At 41.9% G+C, this 19,301-nt stretch overlaps 1 protein-coding gene across 13 annotated transcripts in view; it reads right to left on the minus strand.

Annotated features, from left to right (window-relative positions):
- The window catches only part of NCKAP5 (NCK associated protein 5), a 1,072,936-nt gene that overhangs the window by 649,272 nt on the left and 404,363 nt on the right, over positions 1–19,301 (minus strand). For 2 of the 13 annotated variants that reach the window (XM_077153604.1, XM_077153603.1), the window contains exon 1: positions 16,513–16,917. The exons of the other annotated variants lie outside the window; for them this stretch is intronic. In XM_077153604.1, the coding sequence (XP_077009719.1) occupies positions 16,513–16,531 (19 nt within the window). In that variant the 5' untranslated portion in view covers positions 16,532–16,917. Of the gene's footprint in view, positions 1–16,512; positions 16,918–19,301 lie in introns of those variants that run through there. 13 annotated transcript variants of the gene reach the window in all.

A 19,301-nucleotide genomic window follows, 5' to 3' on the forward strand; every position in this document is an offset into this window, starting at 1 on the left:
AAGAAGTGAGGACCCGGCATGATACAAGTGCATATTTCTTCCCTGTGGGTTATTAACTGCATCTTGTTTATTTGAGCAGCTATCTGAAACTGTGTCCTTAGACTGGGAAGCTATGAGAAAGTCTTCCTGTGTTTGGCCCTGGCCACAACCCACTGAAATATTATTTTTAATTACATTAAGAAAAGATTCTCTCTGATAATTTTCTGATTCTTGACCTTTAGTTCAAGATTCAGAACTGTGTAGCGTAGGGACGGGTCACTGTAGAGTGAAGAATGTCAATCTGATACCAGACCCCGCATCATTCCGAGGATGAGGACATTCTAATCCCCACACCTGATTAAACAAACCAGACAACAGAAGGTTGGCATGAGATGGGAGAGACCTTTATTAGCAGTGAGGAGAAAGTTCCTGGCAGTAAAGTTTATTTAGAAAAGCTACAAAATAACTTTCTCCAGTGGTCTTTAAAGGAAAGCAGGAATAATTCCCTCTGCTCACACTGGGTTTGATATAACCCTGCCCAGAAACCCGTGAAGGGAAGGGAGGCTCCCTGACTTTCCGCCCCCGCTACAGGGCTCGATTTCTGTTGCAGACACACAGACACACAGAAGCACATCCTCCAGATAGCATCCAGCGTGCAGATGGCCCTCGCTGCCTGAAGCTGGGTGCCCCTCTGCACCACCAGGCACTATCAAATAAGACTAACAGAGCTTTGCTGCTGGGAAACAGTATTTTTATTGTTGTTGTTGTTACTGCTGTTTTATGGCCAACAGCACATTTCTTCTCCCCCATCATGGACTTAGGCAAAAGAAGGTCCACCAAGATGTTTCTACATCCCTGGGTGAGGGATCTCAACTGTCCCCTTTACAGGCCAGAGGTTCTGAAGGCCAGAGTCGGGCTCCTGAAGAGCACACCAGATACAGACAGAGAAAGCCTGTCTTCCATTCCAGCTGAAAATAGGGTCCAGAGAGCTTCTAAAAGTCCTAGAACACGATGCCTGCAAATTTAGACCAGTGACTTACTGTTGCTGGTGTGATTCACTCCAGTGCCCAGAATAATCTTCTGAAGCAGCCATTTCAAAAACAAATCCAAACTTTTAGAGTCCTTCCTCCTTTAGCAGGTGGTGACCCTGGAAGGGTCTGCAGACTGGCCGTTCGGTGGCGGGTGAGGTTCAGAGGCATCCATTCAACATCACCCATCCTCTTACAGAATAACGAGTCCTGTGTCTCAGGGCAGAGATGCCAACCTTTCCAAAGCCACCTCTCTCTGAAGTGGGCAGACACAACGGAGGACCTGATGGGAAGCCAGGAAAGACAGCTCCAATTTTTCCACTCATTTGTGACGGCACTGAGAACGCTCAGAGCACTTTAAGACATAACCTATGTTCAGCCCTGTGTCTGAAAAAGCAGATTACTTAAGAAATATAGGGGATGAATTAACATGTCTCAGACAGCTACTATATTCCAGGCATGCTGCTGGACCCTTTGCGAAGTTTACATCACTGAACACTGACAGCAGACCTAGGAAACAATTAAAGCAAGTATAATTATCCCCTATTCCACAGAAGAGACAGTATATCCCACTAATAAAGCAAACGAAGGGTAGAGCACCGAGAAGTTAAACGCTGAAGTGACGAAGGTGGGAAGTGGTAGAATTGGGAAAGAAATTAAAAGTCTGTGCCCCCTCAATTACCCTATATATCCTTTCAAAATCCTCCACTCATGAGAATCCCTCCACCCCAGCATTTCATCACATTTATCCTCAAATGGAATCAAAATCAGGAACATCGTTCCAGATACAGAAGCCCTAGGTTGGAACTTGGGCTCTGCATTTTTCAAGCTGTGTAATTTAAACTGCAAGTCTTAGTTTCTCTCTATGAAATGGGGATATAGGCCAAAAGTATCTGTATTTCAGTGAGAAAAAAAAAAAAGGAAAATACCTGGAAAAGTAGTTCTAAAATATAAATGCAATATGAAGAGGTATTACCAGAAAACCAATAAAGAACCCATGTCAGAGTTATACCATCCGCTTCCAAACCACATGGATATCATGGACAGAGCGTGTTCCTCAAGAGAACAGCCAGGGTGCCTGGCTTCCCATCAACACTGGGAGTGACAACAGAGGGGCAGAAAGCCTCCTTACCTAGACAGAAAAATTGGAGTTGTCTCATTTATGGCCCTACTGAGAAAGATTTCTCCCAAAACATCTAGAGCTGTTGACTGTGGTAGATGGTCTCCAAAGATGACCCCTGATAAAACCACCCTCCTGATACTCATGCCCTGTGTATTCCCTTCCCACACTGGCAATTCATTATAACCAACAGAATATAGAAGAAGCTGCTGTGCCAGTTCTAGGACTAAGCCTTAAGAAATTCAGACCCTTCTATCTTTGATCATGTAAGAATGAAAGAAGTCCAGCTCGAGAGACCATGTGGAGACACTGCTTGGAAAGAAAAAGAAAGACCCAGCCATGACAAAATCCCAGCTACACCCAGTCTTTCAGCCACTCCACCAAAGCACCAGGCATGTGAGTGAGGCATCTTGGATACAACAGTCTAGTCAAGCCCCCAGATGACTGCAGACCCAGTCAACTTCACAAGAAGCAGAAGAACCCCCCAGCTCAACTCAATCAACTCAGAGATTTGTGAGAGATAGTATAGTAGTAGCTGCTTTACACCCTAAGCTTTTGGATTTTTTAATTTTACAATACAGAACAGCAGCAATGAGGGAACTGGAAATGGCACAGTCACTTCGCCATATTTTATTGGTTATAATGAGTTATTTGCCACACCTTCCTCAAAGATCATCTCACTTCATCTTTGCTACGATAGTCTGAGACGGGCATTAGGGTACCATTTTAAATACGGGTCTAGGAAAGGTTAAATACATTACCCAAAGTCAGGTAAAATGGATTAGAAATCCAGCTGTGACTACAAAGCCTGTTCTTTCAATACCACGTTAAACTTTTTCTTTTTGCAAAATGCATCACAGTATTACTGACCTTTGATAGAGCTGAACACTAGGTTGAACAACAACAAAAAAAGTGCTACAAATTAATTAAACACTTATTTTAAATAATGTAATATAAATGCAAATGATGTATTACAGTGAAAGTGGCTTCCAACTAGGACACTGGAAACTTGTAATTCTGAGCTAATCACTAGCTGATGAAAGTGAACAAATATTTGGACTACTCAAAAACATCACTTTTTATAAAAACTGAAAATAACACCATGACCTTGCTAGATGTGAGAGGTTGTTGGGGGATCAAAATGAAATACTGGTTACAAAGGAACTTTGCAAACACAAAAATCCTACATACATGTGAAGCACTGTTAGGAATTAATTTGAAGTTCCACTACTTCATAGTTATCACAAAAGTTCTCAGTGCCAAACAATTGGTAAAATTTCCCTGCCTCCTTCCAGGAAAAATGTTTATACAAATGATTTTTTGTTTCCAGAGCCTTGGGACATACTACTTTTTAAAAATAATTGGAAATACAATAAACTTAAAGACACCTATTTAACACACGACTCATTTATTAATATTTTTTGGAGAAAACACTGCGAAAAGCAGCAACGCTTTGTCTTCTAGTGAACAGCTAATTCCCCATCCCGTTGATTGACTGATGCATGTGAGTGTTGCTCCTGGGACAAAAAGAGGTATGAGCAACGGCCTTAGGAGATATGTTTCTAGAAGATTCACATCCTGACATAGGCAAAGAGAGGGGCCTCCAGGGAATTAGGGATGAGGAACAAAAGAGATAATGGCCACAGAGACTGGCAAGAGGCTGATATATGAAGTTGTCTGTTTTGTTACATGGAAGGAGATAGACTAATTCTCATAAAGAGAAACCCTGCCTCTTGGGTGGCCAGGGGCACAACTGCAGGTTAAATAGTCCTCCACATCCAGGGGGAAAGTCCTTGGCACCGTGGGATCAACAAAAGGCCTTCCTGACTAAAACAGTAAAAGAAGTACAACAAATAAGGTGTCAGTAGCTGAGAGAGTTCAAAGAGAGTTGAGAGGCTACTCTGGAGGTCACTCTTACCAAAAAGCTTCACCTAGATATTGCTATTTATCATGATTTACCAAAACTGTTCCTGCCAATACTGAAGAACACCTATCCGAGATTTCACAGAAGTTCCATTCTGTGATTACTTTCCATAAATCTACAACCTCCAGGTGTGTTCCTAGGTCAGATAAATCCTGAAGCTCAGAGGGGCCACTCTCTCCAAGAACATCAACCAGTTCCATCCCCCTATTCTATATGGTCAACACCCCTTTCCAACATGAAAAAGTTAGAGCAGGTATAGCCTGAATACCCCTAAAGATAGGGAGAAAGATCAACTGAGAAAGTGAGTTATAACAGAGAAGACAGGATTTAACAAATTAACATGACTACTGAATCATTATATCGATATTTCTTTTAGTCTCCAATGTCTTGGAGCAGCTACAAGAAAAAATTAAAATTGTGGAACTGTAACCCATACCAAACTCTGAAATCTGTTCTATAATTAATTGTTGCAGTATGTTTTGAAATTTATTGCTTTTCTTGAATGTATGTTCTTCTTCACACAAAAAATAATTAAAATAGTCCTCCAAAGCCATTATACAGTATCCTTTTAGAAAGATTTATTGTATTAGGGAAGCCAAATGGTGTCACTGGAAGCCTCACCAGTTTACAAACATTCTCTATTGGAAGTAAAACCTTGCATCCAAATGAGATGATATACAATTATCATTTAATTATACAATTAAAAATAATTTTTAATTAATGACCAAATTATGTACCAACTTCTGAGTTTGAAATGATAGGTGGTAAGAACATGCTTTCCCTTAAAGATTAAAAATGATAACTTTCCAAAGGCCACAAAGCATAGGGAAAAATACATTTTCTAGCTTATAAACAAACTAAATATTGTGGTTTCTCTTTCAAAGTGGAAGGAACAATGACTAAATTTTGTTATCTAATGTGATAAAAATTTTTAAGCAAATGAAAGATAACTGAAAATATAATCCAATTTATCTTATTTTGAACTGTGACATAGTTTCTAGGTAATCATACTAATCTCAGTGCTAGCATAATATGCATAATACATGTGTATGCTTATAATTATGTGACATGTTCTCATTTGTTCATTGAATGAAAGGGAACCTTATCCACTCTTCTTAATTCATTCTAATTACATAAAATCAAAGCTATGAGTAGGCATCTAAATTAAACCCTTCATTAAAATTAAGAACACCATGTGGGGAAAAAAATGTCTCCTCCCCCCTCAAATAACAAGTAACCATATCGTGAGTAAGACTGATTATGGTCACTGTTACAACAATTTTACTATTATAAAATGAAAAATACACTGTTTATCGTTGTTTTTATTTTAACTAAAATTAAAATTCCCTGAAATCTCTTAAAACCACATGGAAAAAGGTAGGATCAGTATCCTCTCAAGCATATTCAATTTGTGGATAAAAAAAAGATAAATGAAAAACACCCTGAGTGTGTTGTAATCATTTAATTAGAAAATGAATGTGACCATATGAACCAGTAGAGGCATATCATTATCTTATATTCATTGGGTATAATTCTGCAATTAATATAATGAAAGAGAGACATGTACTGCAGCTTAAAACAAAGCAAAGCTTCTCATTTAAATCTAGCCCAGTAGAGACCATTTACTGGCAACCATACCCTGACAGGAGTCCTAAGCTGTGTCCTCTCTGCTGTCCTCACCCCCCAAGCCATCTCTTTTAGGCTCATGTGGGCAAGAAAAGGCCATTTCATCCTAGTCACTAACTAATCAAACATATCAACAGCTCGACCAGTGGGCTGACACATCAAACGGCCCTGCTTTACATTCTGCCACCGTCAGGGTAGCACACACCATCACTACTCACAAAAGAAGAGATTTGGCAATTATATGGCCAATTTAACCATCGTGGACAGCCAAGTGAGGAATTCAGGCATAAGCATGAATTTCTTCAGCCTGAAGTAGTCCGTATGATCAGAGCTTGGTATGCCCATGTAGCCTAAGTTAATTTAACAATCAGACACCAATGGGCAGAGATTAGTCAAGAAGCACCCTGAAGTACAACTCAGAGTTTCAAATCCTTGCGAATTTACATATAGACAAATAACCTGTATTGGTTTGGAGGGTTTATGGACTCCAGAAGATCAGGTTCTTAAAGTTAACCCATTCCTGAGGTTGTAAATTATCATGATTAGGTTCTTTCAGTTGAAGCATGTCCTCTCAATCCTCTTACTGGAGTCCATTATAAGAAGATGAAATTCAGGGGTAGAAACGGAGAGAAAAGCACAGAAGCTAAGAAAGGAAGCCAAAGATGGAACGCTGAAAGTAAAGAAACCTGGGAGAGAAGAGAGCGGCCAGCAGAGGCATAAAGTGTACATTTTTATCTCATGAAATCCCAAATAACAAAAGAGAAAAATCATCAGAAATATTCACACTAATGACCACAATGATTTTGAGTCATCTGTACGCTATGAAGTGCGTGAGTAGAGTTGTGAAAGGCATGGCAATGGAAAGAAGTATCAAGAATAAATGAGTTATTTGTTAAACAGCTACATTTATTTATATTCACAAACATGCAAGAAAACTGGGGAATTAAGGATGACTAATTACTCTGATGAAAAATTCTAAATAAAAAACAGTGAAGCTGTTTGCTTTACACTGTTGCTTTATTTTGCTCCTTATTTTGGAAAGACAGTGTTAAAAACATTTTCCAAACATTGAAAATATTCACCAAAGAGAAAAATCATTAGGTGACTGGGAACACAGACAACTGGAGAGCCAGATGCCTAACGGCATGTACAGAGATGAAGCAGAATATAAAGATGGTGAACAAGCCTTCAGACCAGTCCTTGGAGACCAAACAAACTAATGATGGACCAACATCTTGTGCTATACTTTTTGCATCTCTAGGGAAGACTCAATTCCACAGAGCTGGCAGCAACGACTCTGTAACCTCTGTACTGTGCCCACTGTCATTTTGGATAAAGTTCTTTATGATGAGGAAAGCTGGCTAAAGGCATTTTAGCCAGACAAAGATTAGATTCCCAATAGAGGCATGAAGTTGCTTTTCTCTGTTGCAGACAGTCCTTAAGCAGAGGCAATAGATAGGCCACATGTCATGGCAGGGAGCTCTGATGGCGGCACAGAGTCACCTCTGGTAATCTTATGGCTGACACTGTTTGAAATATCTAGGTTGTGTTTTAAGGTTATTTTGGGGGGAAAGCATTTAGACTGTGGAATACCAAAAAAATTTTTTTTAAAAAGACTTGTGCCTGCAAAGGTACCCCTGCTTCATGAGGTTAGGTTTAGAGTACCTCACTGCTTTTGACTGCCATACAGCAGAAGTTTAGAAAGCTATGGAGGATCGCTAGATGAGACTCCTATCTCAAAAATTTGAAACATTCTTGATTCTTCCATCTTGGCAACTAACTTTTTTAAATCTGGTTATTCACAGAAGAATGGGGGGGGGGGAGGTAGGGGACTTGTACTCTAACAATTCATGAAACTGATCCTTCTTCGCATTCTCACCGCAGTCCCAATCCAAGCCTCCATCACACGCTGCTGGATAAAGCCTGGGTCTCCTAATTCTTTTTGGCCCCACGCTTTGCTAATCATTATGCACCATTTTGAGATTCATGTGCCTAAGAACACTTACTTATCATATCACCTCTGATTCAGAAATTATCCACAATTTAGAAAGCATTTCCCAAAACAGCCTCCACAGACAGATAACAACCCTCCCAAGGTGCCCGAAGACCAAAAATATTTGGAGGAACTTAGTGATTAATAATGGCAATTAGAGGCTGTGCTAGTTTGAAATGACATATGTACTCCAGAAAATCCACGTTTTAATCCTAATCCCATTTTGTAAAGGCAGCCATTTCTTCTAATCCCTATTTAGTATCGCATGTCTGAAACTGTAATTAGATCATCTCCCCCGGATGTGATTTAATCAAGAGTGGCTGTTAAACTGGATTAGATGACGACATGTCTCCACCCATTTGGGTGGGTCTTGATTAGTTTCTGAAGTCCTACAAAAGAGGAAACATTTTGCAGAATGAGAGAGATTTGGAGAGAGCAGAGAATGCTGCAGCACCACAGAGCAGAGAGTCCACAGCCAGCGACCTTTGGAGATGAAGAAGGAAAACGCCTCCCGGGAAGCTTCATGAAACAGGAAGCCAGGAGAAGAAGCTAGCAGATGATGCTGTGTTCACCAGGTGCCCTTCCAGATGAGAGAGGAACCCTGAACTTCACCAGCCTTCTTGAACCAAGGTATCTTTCCCTGGATGCCTTAGATTGGACATTTCTATAGATTTGTTTTAATTGGGACATTTTCTCAGTCTTAGAACTGTAAACTAGCAACTTATTAAATTCCCCTTTTTAAAAGCCATTCCGTTTCTGGTATATTACATTCCAGCAGCTAGCAAACAAGAACAGAGACCCATCATGTGTATACAATAGAGAAAACTTTTTTTTTTAACTTTCTCTCAGCTTTTCTCAATTTTTCAACAATGGGGACTCCAACATATCTGTAACAGCCAGCAGAACTAGTGTTCCAGAGAAGTACGTTTTGAGAAACACTTGCCTAGAGAATAAAGTCCAAATTGCTTAGCATGCATTTAATGACCTATAGGAATGCGTCATTGTTTTAGCTTGTTAAACGCTGCTGGAATGCAATATACCAGAAATGGAACAGCTTTTAAAAAGGGAACTTACTAAGTTATAAGTTTACAGTTCCAGGGCCATAAAAATATCCAAACTAAGGAATCCAAAGAAAGATACCTTGACTCAAGAAAGACCAATGTTTGTCATTTGGAAAGGCACATGGCTGGCATCTGCTGGTCCTTATTCCTGGTTCCACTTCTTCCAGCTTCTGATGCCCATGGTTTCGCAAGCATCTGTGGACCTTCATTTAGCTTCTCTGGCACATAACTCTGGGTTCTGGCTTGCTTAGCGTCTCATGGGAAGGCACATGGTGACGTCTGCTGGGCTCTGCATGTCCACCCGTCAGTTTCTGGGCATCTGCTCTCTCAGTCAGCACTCCAAGTATCTACAAATGTCTGTATCTGAGGCTTCTCCAAAATGTTTCCCCCTTTAAAGGACTCCAGTAAACTAATCACATCTCCTTGAATGGGCAGAGTTACATCTCCATCTAATCAAAAGGTCCCACCCACAACTGGGTGTGTCATATCTCCAGGGAAACAATCTAATCAAAGTTTCCACTCTACCATATTAAATCAGGATTAAAAGAAACATGGTTGCCCCCAGAAGACTGGATCAGAAAAAAAGGACACGGCTTTTCTGGGATACAGAACAGCTTCAAACCAGCACAGAAGGGTCCCCCTACCTCTCCATCTTCAGATCCTGCTCCTTTCTTCCAGGGCTGCTCAAGTTCCTGGCTCGGAGCTTGAGCTCAAGCCCTCTCTGGACTAGATATTTCCCTTTCTCTCCTCATGTCTACCTCCCCCAGCTCATTTCTCCTCTCCCCCAGCCCCCACCCCTCCAGAGATCTATTACAACCAGCCTCCACCACCAGCTCATTCTGGCAACCTCTTGTTACACTGATTTCTTTTGAACATTTCACCAGCTCAGCACTAAATGCTCACCACTTTGTATGTCTGTGTCCTATTTCTCTACCTAGATCGTAAGCTCCTTGAAGGCCTTTGTATTTTTTAACTAATTTTATAACTAACTTATAATTAATTATATTTTATAACTAACTACTCTGAATTCATGAAATCTAGGACAAGGTCTTGTATGGCAAAAGTGGTAAATAAAGATACATTTTAAACAAACTACAGTAGATCTCTCCAAGTATGTTGGTGGAGGAAGAAGGAAAAGACCATCTTAAGATGTAATGAAACTCTCAGAATAATGGTGATTTAGCAGAATGACTGAGGGATGTCCACAAAGCAGCAACAAGATGATAAAACTTCTACAAAATCGTCATCACTCTCAAAAATCTAATGTGAAACCACAGATACGAGGTTATACACACAAATCCTAAAATGGATTGTCCAATGACAGAGACATATTTCATAATCTGTACTAAGGAAGAAATAATGATTTGCAGGGAGAGAACAAGAGGGACAGGCCTACGTCTCATCTGGGATATGTTACATCACAAATCAGATCATTTGCTAATGTGTAATAGAGTAAATTCTTCCTAGGTCCCTTTCCTCCTCCTACCCTCTCTCCCTTTCTTTTTTCCTTCCTGCTTTCTAGTCAACAAATATTTATTGAACACCTACCAAGCACTGAAAACTGAGCAAAAGGAAGAACTGGAAATATCACAGCGAAGTTCAGAGGAACAACAGTTTCCACCTTCTAGATGTCCTTGTTAAATGAAAGAACAAGTTAAGATATATATACATTAATGCAACAACATGAAGCCTAAAATAAGTCATATCTTCTGTTAGTAAGGAGTACTCAGTGAGTAGAACTGTGCCATGTCAAACTTATTTCTTTTTGTTTAACTTGTTTCTTTCTAGAGCTAGTGATTTCTGTTGCTAGAAGTTCAGTATCAGAATAATGGACATTGGTTGTAGTCACTGTTCTAAGTACAACACATTGCCTGACACATGACTAGCACCTAATATCAATCTGTAAGTATTATTACTGAATGAACAAGCGAGTCAAAGAAGGCAGGAAAGGTGGCATTCTGCCCATGAAAATAAATGTTTTGCTTGGCTGGTACATTCTTGGTGCGAAAACTACTTTACATCAGAACATAGTAGAAGGTAAACTGTAAAGACCAATCCACACCTTCCATGAAGCTTGTGTTAATACATGCTTCTCTTTAAAATATTGTTATTAGAGATTAAAATTCAAGTGTGCAACAAAATATTTCAATAGCCTTATATAATTTTCCAGTTCCACTAAAGTAATTCAGGCAATTTAGGGTTAAGATAAAAATATCACTTCAGATTTTAGAAAGTCCTTTATAAACCATCTCAAAAGAAAGCATGATGGAGAGTAATAGCTGAGTTTGCCCATCTGTCACTTGAGAGGAAGTGGGGAGAACAGAATTACAATATTAGAATTTTACCAAATATAGCTAAATAAAAATGAGTGACTAAAAGGAAAAATTAAAGAGGAACAGCCTGAGAGAAGTTAAATTGGTCCTAACTGGGTATCAGATAAACTGTGTTTTGCATACTGCATTTGAATATAATGCCGGTAGGTTGAAGTAATTACTAATTTATGTTTACTTACAGTGCCACTCTTATCATTTGGTAGCAAGCCCTTATATTTCTGTGTGTATAAAACTTGTTATGAATTAAATCATAGAAAACATTGGTAGCCTAAATCTCAGATAACAGAAAACACAGAGATAAATTTAAAAAAAAATTTGATGATAATGTGGTCTGTAAGACTAAATGAGACTCTTCCACAGGAGGTGAGTAAACTATATTCCCTGGAGGCATCTGCAATTAAAATGAACAACGATCTGAGGAAGGCAAGAGAATAAATTCCTTGCTGGCTGATCAAAAAAAAAAAAGTCCCCGGTTTAACTTTTCCTCATTTCTATAATAGTGTGAACAGAGCGGAGGGTATAAAGAGATTGTTCAAACCAAATAAAACGCTGGATAGTGTCGTTATTAAAGAAATCACATTCATGATTCCCAAACAATTCTTTCAAAGCTCCAGCGAAAAACGCCTATCTGGTAGGAGAACTCTACTTTGAATCCCAAAGAGTTTTGCTAATACCACCACTATGACACTTAAGTTTGCCTTTTTATATACTATCTCTATAATGGAGAAATAATATGTCTTGCAGGTAATATAGACTCCTGTCTCAATAAGTAACAGGCGTATTTATTATGGTGATGTTCCTTATTGTCATGCTGATTATTGTTATTTCTTACTGTATAACCCCTCCCCTCCTCCAACCCCATAAGTTTTCTGAGAACAGACTGGGTTTTTCTTCTTTGTATTCCCAGCACAGTGCCTTTCACAAGAAGTGTGAAATAAAACTTTCTTAGTTTATCTTCCAGGCTGATGATCTGTGTGCATCTCAAGGAGAGAATAGGTGTCCTCTTCCCTCATACCTGTAAAAGGTACCGGTCCTTCTGGAAGTGGCTGTACCTGCTTTAAACATAATATAACTTCCGTAGAAAGTTGTACCTTGCCACTCACCTCCTCTGAAGTGGTTTTTCTCTGTGAGGTTTCTGGAAGGAGGCTCAGAGATGAGGGTAATGTGAATAAGGAGGTTTTATCCAAGCCTAAACAATACAAAGAAAGCCACACAGAGACCATCTGTTGACCTTCCTGTGTGTTAGGGACTGTTCTACGCCCTTGATGTGCGCTATATTTCAATCTTAGCATCATCTTATATACATGCACAATATTTTTCCATTTTGTAGATGAGGAAATGGAATTCTTTAGAGGGATTAATCTCCATGCCCCAAGCCACATCAATAGTAAATGATGGTGCCAGGATTTGAATCGAGGTCTGTATGACTCCCAACTCTGAGCTCTTAACTACCTGCAACATGATAAACATTTCTAGCACTGCTCTGAAGTCACAAAAAAACGACCCATTTTGAATCTTACCGATGGCAGTATGCCTCATGTCCTGCTTTCAATATCTTCTAACACAGTATAAAATGATTCATTTCCCTTCGTCCTTAGACCCACTTGCCCACCTGCCACAGTATCTGAAAATCTAAATACTGTCCCTGGCAACCAATATGGAACAGTTATGATCTCTGGAGTGAGTAACAAGCACGTTGATTTCACCAGTACCACCGACTGTCTGAGGACTCGGAGCTAAGGGGACCCATAAAAACGGAGCTAAGAGAAAGAGGGTGGAAGAGTGTAATATCCAGACCATCATCCTCTTTAGAGGCAGCAGCCCTAAACAGCAAAAGTATGTGAATTCCCTGTAGCAAGAAAGCCACTAGACACCCACATCCTATAAACCACAACTACAGGCATCCCAGAAGGATGCAGCTCTCAGGTATTTGAAAGGAACAAAGGTACGGGCTAAGAATGAAAGGGCACCACTATGCAAAAAAGCCAGGAAGTTTGGATCCCAAGGCCAGTTCCCAGAAATATGTCTTGAATAAGTGAATGCATAATGGGGCCCTGGTTTAAGGACTCATGGGAAAGACGAGACAACCCTGAACGGGATGATGTGAATCGTTAACTCAGACCCCCAACTGTCCCCTATTCAATTCTCTCAGGTTAAAAGAAAAATCAGGATGACCGAGGTTGGAACCCACCCCAGCTCTCTATAACCTTCATTTGAAAATCTCAGGGGTTCAGTGCAGAGGCTGCTGAAGTACACTGCTAAGGGATAGGGGTGCAACCCCACTAAATCCCCAAATACATATATTTTTATTATGTGTGTTTTGTTGACATATCACCAATCTAGAAACCTAAGTTGAGCTCTAAACTAAAATGCTAGAATAATGACCAGGAAAGCCAAATACAGGGTAACAGATTTGCGTAAACTCTGCAGCAAAAAAGAAAAATCCATATAGCAAAAAGTTCACGGTATTAAACAATAAAAAGTTCCCTTAGTTATCTCCATCCTTTCCTAATATCAGACCCTGCCTTGTGATTACTTTGTAGGCTTATCTTTCATCTAGTCCGACCTATAGCCAGACCCTGGCCATAATTAGCTTCCTATGATACACTACCTGTAAAACTTATTGAACAAAACTCATCAAAAACACTAAGCAAGAGGACTGGCATAATATCTAAAACCCCAAACAACATTTACCCTCAGATGGCATCCTAGAAACCATTTGGGAAGGAAAGTCATGAATAATAAATGTACAGCTGAGAAGTCAGAGAAGAGATGACCTACACATTGAAGGAAAGGAGAAAATGAGCAAATCTACATGAAGATTTTCTGCATATTTTGCCCATAAGTCATCTTTAAAAAAAAGAGAGAAACTGCCATTTATCCATGTGAGATATACCCGGTTATCAAAGTAATGGGTAAAAATGATCAAAACCCTAATTGTCTTCATTATGGCTCAGACAAGGCATGCAGACTCATTTTTTATGTTCTAAGTACAGAAAATTGCTTCATTTCTCAAGTAACTATATACTAGAAACTTGTGGATATCTCAAGAATGCCTTGTAGCTAAAGAAAGTAACATCATTGCCTACTCATTTTGCTTCATTTGCTAGTCTCCCAGTAATTTCGTGCTAACACTTTCATCCCATTTTAGATCCTAGGATAAGACAACAGACCAGAGCCCTGGAAATGGGCCATAGAGTTTGAGCAGTAAAGTTTCTTCCCAAAAGCCTTCCCAATAATGTACATGTTACATGCATTTCAGTTATCTTTTCCAAGCTACATTCCTGTAACTAAGCTTCATAAGCTTCTCCTGAATTGTTTATTTTGTGTTTTAAAGCCCTATCAGCTGTTGTAATGATTTGCAAGATTCCTTTTATTTTTGGTTAAAGCAGGATTGGTGAGCATTACTGGGTCTTTGGATGGAATCACTGCTATTTAAAATTCTTGCTGCTGGGATTAAAGGAGATAATACTTGTGAAAGCCTATTGTAAACTGTAAAGTCCCAGTCAAATGTCCTATCCGTTTACAATTTTAACCATCATGGCCATAACCAAAATGCAGTTGAAATGCCGGCTTTAAAACGTCCATTTGTATCTTGTCTTTTTGCTGTACTCCCACCCCAGGACCTTGACTCATGCCAGACATATGGAAGACACCTCAAGAAAGTTTTGCTTGAAAGAATAAATGACCAACTCAAAAACATTACATGGTTTTCCTAATTAACATCCATGGGCAAAAAGAAGTTAGGCATGACATTCTAGATGAGGATACTCTGCCAAATATATTGGGGTACAGAGACAGAATCACTGCCAAGCAAAACCTTCTTCTAAAGATAATTTCTTTGCTAAGGAAATCTGATCTTTTGCAGCCAGTAACTGGGGAGTAGGGACGAGAAGGGGTACAGATTGGGGAAGAAATTATATTGGTCCAAAAAATTTATATCAGTCCACTCTGCTGGCTGAGATGTGAAGGCTGCCAGAAATGGGGTGATACGGTGTGAATGGTGTTACACGCACACACACACACACAGAAGCAGCAAAGGTTACCCCTTGAACTGGACTGTGTCTTTCTAAGATATGAAATGAATTATTTCTGGAAAATGCTTTTGTGAATACTTGCAGGACTAGTTCTGGATTATTAAAAGGGTGATCTATTTTAGGCACCTGTTTGGAGGAAGGGGTAGGAAAGGAGGTGCGGATGAAAATAGAAAGGTAGGTGGTAGAAGACGGGAACAGGAGGCCTCCTTTATTCGACTAAGCAGAAGCCTCCAGGATGGGAAGACTTCAGGATGAGAAGGGGTCCCTGCCTGTCACTCAGCAGAGAAGCAAACACCAAGGGGCTCTGCATTTAACCCGAGGGGATGAGGAAATCCTTAATGTCCGTTTTCTCTCAGGGATTCGATGGCGTGAGGCCTAGAGGAGGAAGAGAGGATGGTGGGCCACCAAGGCTGTCTGCAGGGCTCCCTGGCAAGGAGGGCGCCCTCACTGGCGGCCGACACAGCTCCAGAAAATATTGTATTTCTGCCCATCAATCAGCATTAAGCCGATTCTGAGCTGAGCCTTGGGCACAGGCAGTTGCCAGTAGCAACAGGGCACACGCTCCAGGCGAGCTGCGGCAGAGAGGGAGGGGCCGTTTGGGCGAGAGCCCGGAGCTGGGCAGACAAGGTCAGGGGCCGCCGCGTGGGGACCTCGGGGCGGTGCCAGATGGGGGCGAGCGCGTCCTGGGGGACTGGCCAGGCAGCGGCCCAGGCCGCTGGCCACTGGGCAGAAAGGGCGGATTGGTTTCTGGTGGCACAGCAATGCTCCTGCCAAGTTCCGCAGCCTCCCTTGGAGGCGCCGCGCTCTGCTGGCACCTGGACACTAGAGTCAAGGCCAAAGGGCAGAAGAGACGTCGGCCCCGCAGTTGGGAGGCCCCCGGTACTCAAATCCGCCCCCTCCCCTGTCTCCCCTTTAAGCCTCCACCATTCAGGAGCCTCCTGAGGATGCCAACGTGGAATCGTGTCTGCACGTGTGCGTGTTTGCATTTGCACGTCCGGCATAAAAGCGACGCCCCACAGGTGGAAAGGGCTGTAAGGAGAAGGCGTATGGGGGGAAGGGATTGCGGCGGCTCGTTTGACGGGGGTGGATGGGCAGGTGGGAGCGTGCACACACACAGGCTCCCACCCACGGTGCAACCTCCAGTGTCGGCGCGTTGGGGAAAAAAACTGCCTGTAACCCGGTGCCACCTCCCCGAACTTCTCCCCCTGCCGTTGGTATCCGGTAAGGTGGAAAGGACGGGCGACCTAAAGGAAGGGCGACTGAGAGCAGAGATGGACCAAGGAGACCAGGAGGGATACGGAGAAGCAGGGAGTCGGCAGGGACAAGTGTGAGCGAAGGGATGTAGGGCGGAGGCCCGGAGCTACCCTGCGCTGGGGGAGTCTGAGAGAAGGAGCGGATGGCGTCTCCTTACCTGGCCTGCGGTGAAGCATTTTGCAGCGGGCCGGGGGCGGGACGGACGCCGTCCCCCTGGGGGCAGACCCAGACGTGCTGTCACTTCGAGGGCGGCTAGGCGCTGGCCGCAGAGCCGGGACTTGACAAACTTGCCATGTCCGGAGCGCGCGGAGGTGGCCACAGCCCCGCTCGCGCTCAGCAGCCGGCAGCTGGGGAACCTCGCGCTCCCTCGCGCTCCTCCGCTTTGTTGTGCTCCGCGGGTCTGCCTGCGCCCGCCTCCCGGTGTCTCCGCGTACTCTTGGCCACGGGACGTTTCGCTCGCCTTCGGGGCCGCCCCTCGGGTTGGTGGAGCCACTTTCCTCGTGGAGGCGCGCGTTAAACAGCTGCCGGGGAGCGCCGGCTGGGCTGCGCGGCGTGCGCTCCTACTAGGCGGCTCGGGCCCATAGATTCCCGCCCCCCACCTTCTCCCCTTCCCCGCCCCTCCGCGGCCCACTCCCCCCACCCCCCGTCAGAAGCTGCTTAGGATCGGACTGTCAAATCCAGCCCATCTGCTGCAATCATAATCAGTCTCAACCGAACGGTTCTGACAAATCTCCGCCTGGAGCCGGAGTTGGGGAGGCCGGCGGGTGAGGGGCGGGGAGGGGAGGCGGAGGCGAGGCGACGACGGGGACCCGGACTGGGAGTCCAGAGAGAGGGCCGGGAGGCTTCTATTGTTTTCCCGGAATCGAGGAACTGAAAGGGGAGAGGTGGGATCCAGAAGGGGTGATAGTGCTGCTTTCCTTTTCCTTTCCCTGTTTCTAGTAAAAAAAAAGAAAGAAAAAACACAGTCCATCCCGGCAGGCCGCTGGCTCCCTCCACCCGCACCCCACACCGCGGCTCTGTCTGGGTGGAATGAATTTCCCCTGATGAACTAAACAAACAGGTCCCGCAGTGTTATCAACTGGCTGACCCAGAGACTGGCACGGACATCCAGAGTATTGTAAGTGGCAGGTAAGAGCTGGAACTAACAGACATTTGTCTGGAGTCAGAAGTTGTTTCCCAAGTACGTTTGGGAATAGCGTTTAAGGAGGGCGTGCCACTGAAGAAACAGCTTGGCCCTCTGCCTCCTGTTGACATTTCGGGAGATAAAAAGAAATCTGCGCTGGGCAAGAAAATGCTGAACTCAGTGAAGCCCCATTTTGAGTTTAAAGAATTTCCATAAAATATTTTTCTTTTTCACCATTTTATATCATGGAAATGCTATTTTTAAAGGAATGCTATTAGAAAATAACTTCTAAAATTGGCATTTTTCCAAATAGTTTTTTTTGCAGATGAATTAAGGTGCTCTTTCCAATGATATACTTTCCAACTATTTAAATATGTCACTTTAATATAACCACATATGTTTGTACTGGTTTACAAGGATTAGGTTAAAACCATTTATTTTTTTAAGTATAATTAAAATAACGGTAGTTCTCCATACACATAAACAAGTCTTAAAGCATGAAAGAGTGTAATCACTGGGATTATGCCTGATTTTGTACTTTCTTCTAGAGTGCTGGGAAATAGTTAGTTACCCAAAATGACAGTATTTCTTGGGGGGAAATAATTTGTTGAAGAAAAAGTCACCAGTTGAAAAGTTGAAGGGAAACGTTTTTCAAACCATTTATTCAGATAGGTATGAGAGCTAGGCAAAAATATATACTTAGCCATGAAAATCGAATAGAGTTTTAAATTAGTGTCCAAATCATTCTTTTGCTTTATGCTATCCTTGAGAAGCTTGGACAAGCCACATTAAGTACCCACTTATCTAGGCAGAGCCTGTGTCTTCTACTTACTTTATTGCCCAAAGGTGCTTACAACAGCACTATGCAACTGTAGGCGCACCCGGGATATTGATGGCTTGAAGTTTTGATTTGTAGGTCTGGATTACAAACTAATACATCCCAGGGACACTATGTGAGATAAGGTGGGGTTCAAGGGTTACTTTCCAAAGTAAGTAAATTGTGTAAGTCAAGGACAAGTAAGGGTCAGAACTTCAGATCTTTTTATTAATATTTTAATATTTGGAGTTCTTCACTGTCAATTTGTTTAATATGTTTATCAACAAAAAGTTCTGTTCAAAGATAAATTAACAATGGTACACAAATAAATATTTCAAAAAGGGTTCTCTCCACCAGAACAATTTATCATGCTGCTGACTCAATTTAAATGAGTTACCAGGAGATTGCTATTTTTCAGTGAGAGGCGTATTGGGCTAAGAATTAGGCACTGTTTTACTGAACAGATTCCTAAGTTCTGCTGTGTTATTTTCCCATTTTGATTGTGTATTTTTAATTGTCTCAGCCCCAGGGACAGCCTATACTGAGAGTTCCACCTCCAATCCATGAAGTCCTTGGTTCTACCTTCACAATATAACTTGTCGAAAATAAATAAATAAATAATAAAAACAAAAAACAATATAACTTGTCCACCCTTCTTTATTACTTATTAAATGCTTACTCTGTCTCAGTGAGGGGATTTATGCATGAAAAAGTCAGACAAAAATCTTGATCTTTGTGCAGTTTACATCCCAGAAGAGGAAACAGACATTAGAAAATAATAAATAAGTAAATTATGTTCTGTATTAGAAGGTCATCAGTGCTATGGAAGAAAAAGAAAGGAAGACTGGGTGGAATGCAAGTCTAAATAGGATGCTTAGTGAAGGCTTCACTGAGAATGCAAAGTTTGAGCAAATGATTCAAGGAGGTAAGGAAGCAGGCAAGCCATGCAGATACTTAGGAGAAGATGGCCCCAGAAAGTGGGACGAGCAGGTGTACTGGCCCTTAG

Source organism: Tamandua tetradactyla, chromosome 3 (genome assembly GCF_023851605.1).
Source record: "Tamandua tetradactyla isolate mTamTet1 chromosome 3, mTamTet1.pri, whole genome shotgun sequence".
Taxonomy (NCBI): domain Eukaryota; kingdom Metazoa; phylum Chordata; class Mammalia; order Pilosa; family Myrmecophagidae; genus Tamandua; species Tamandua tetradactyla.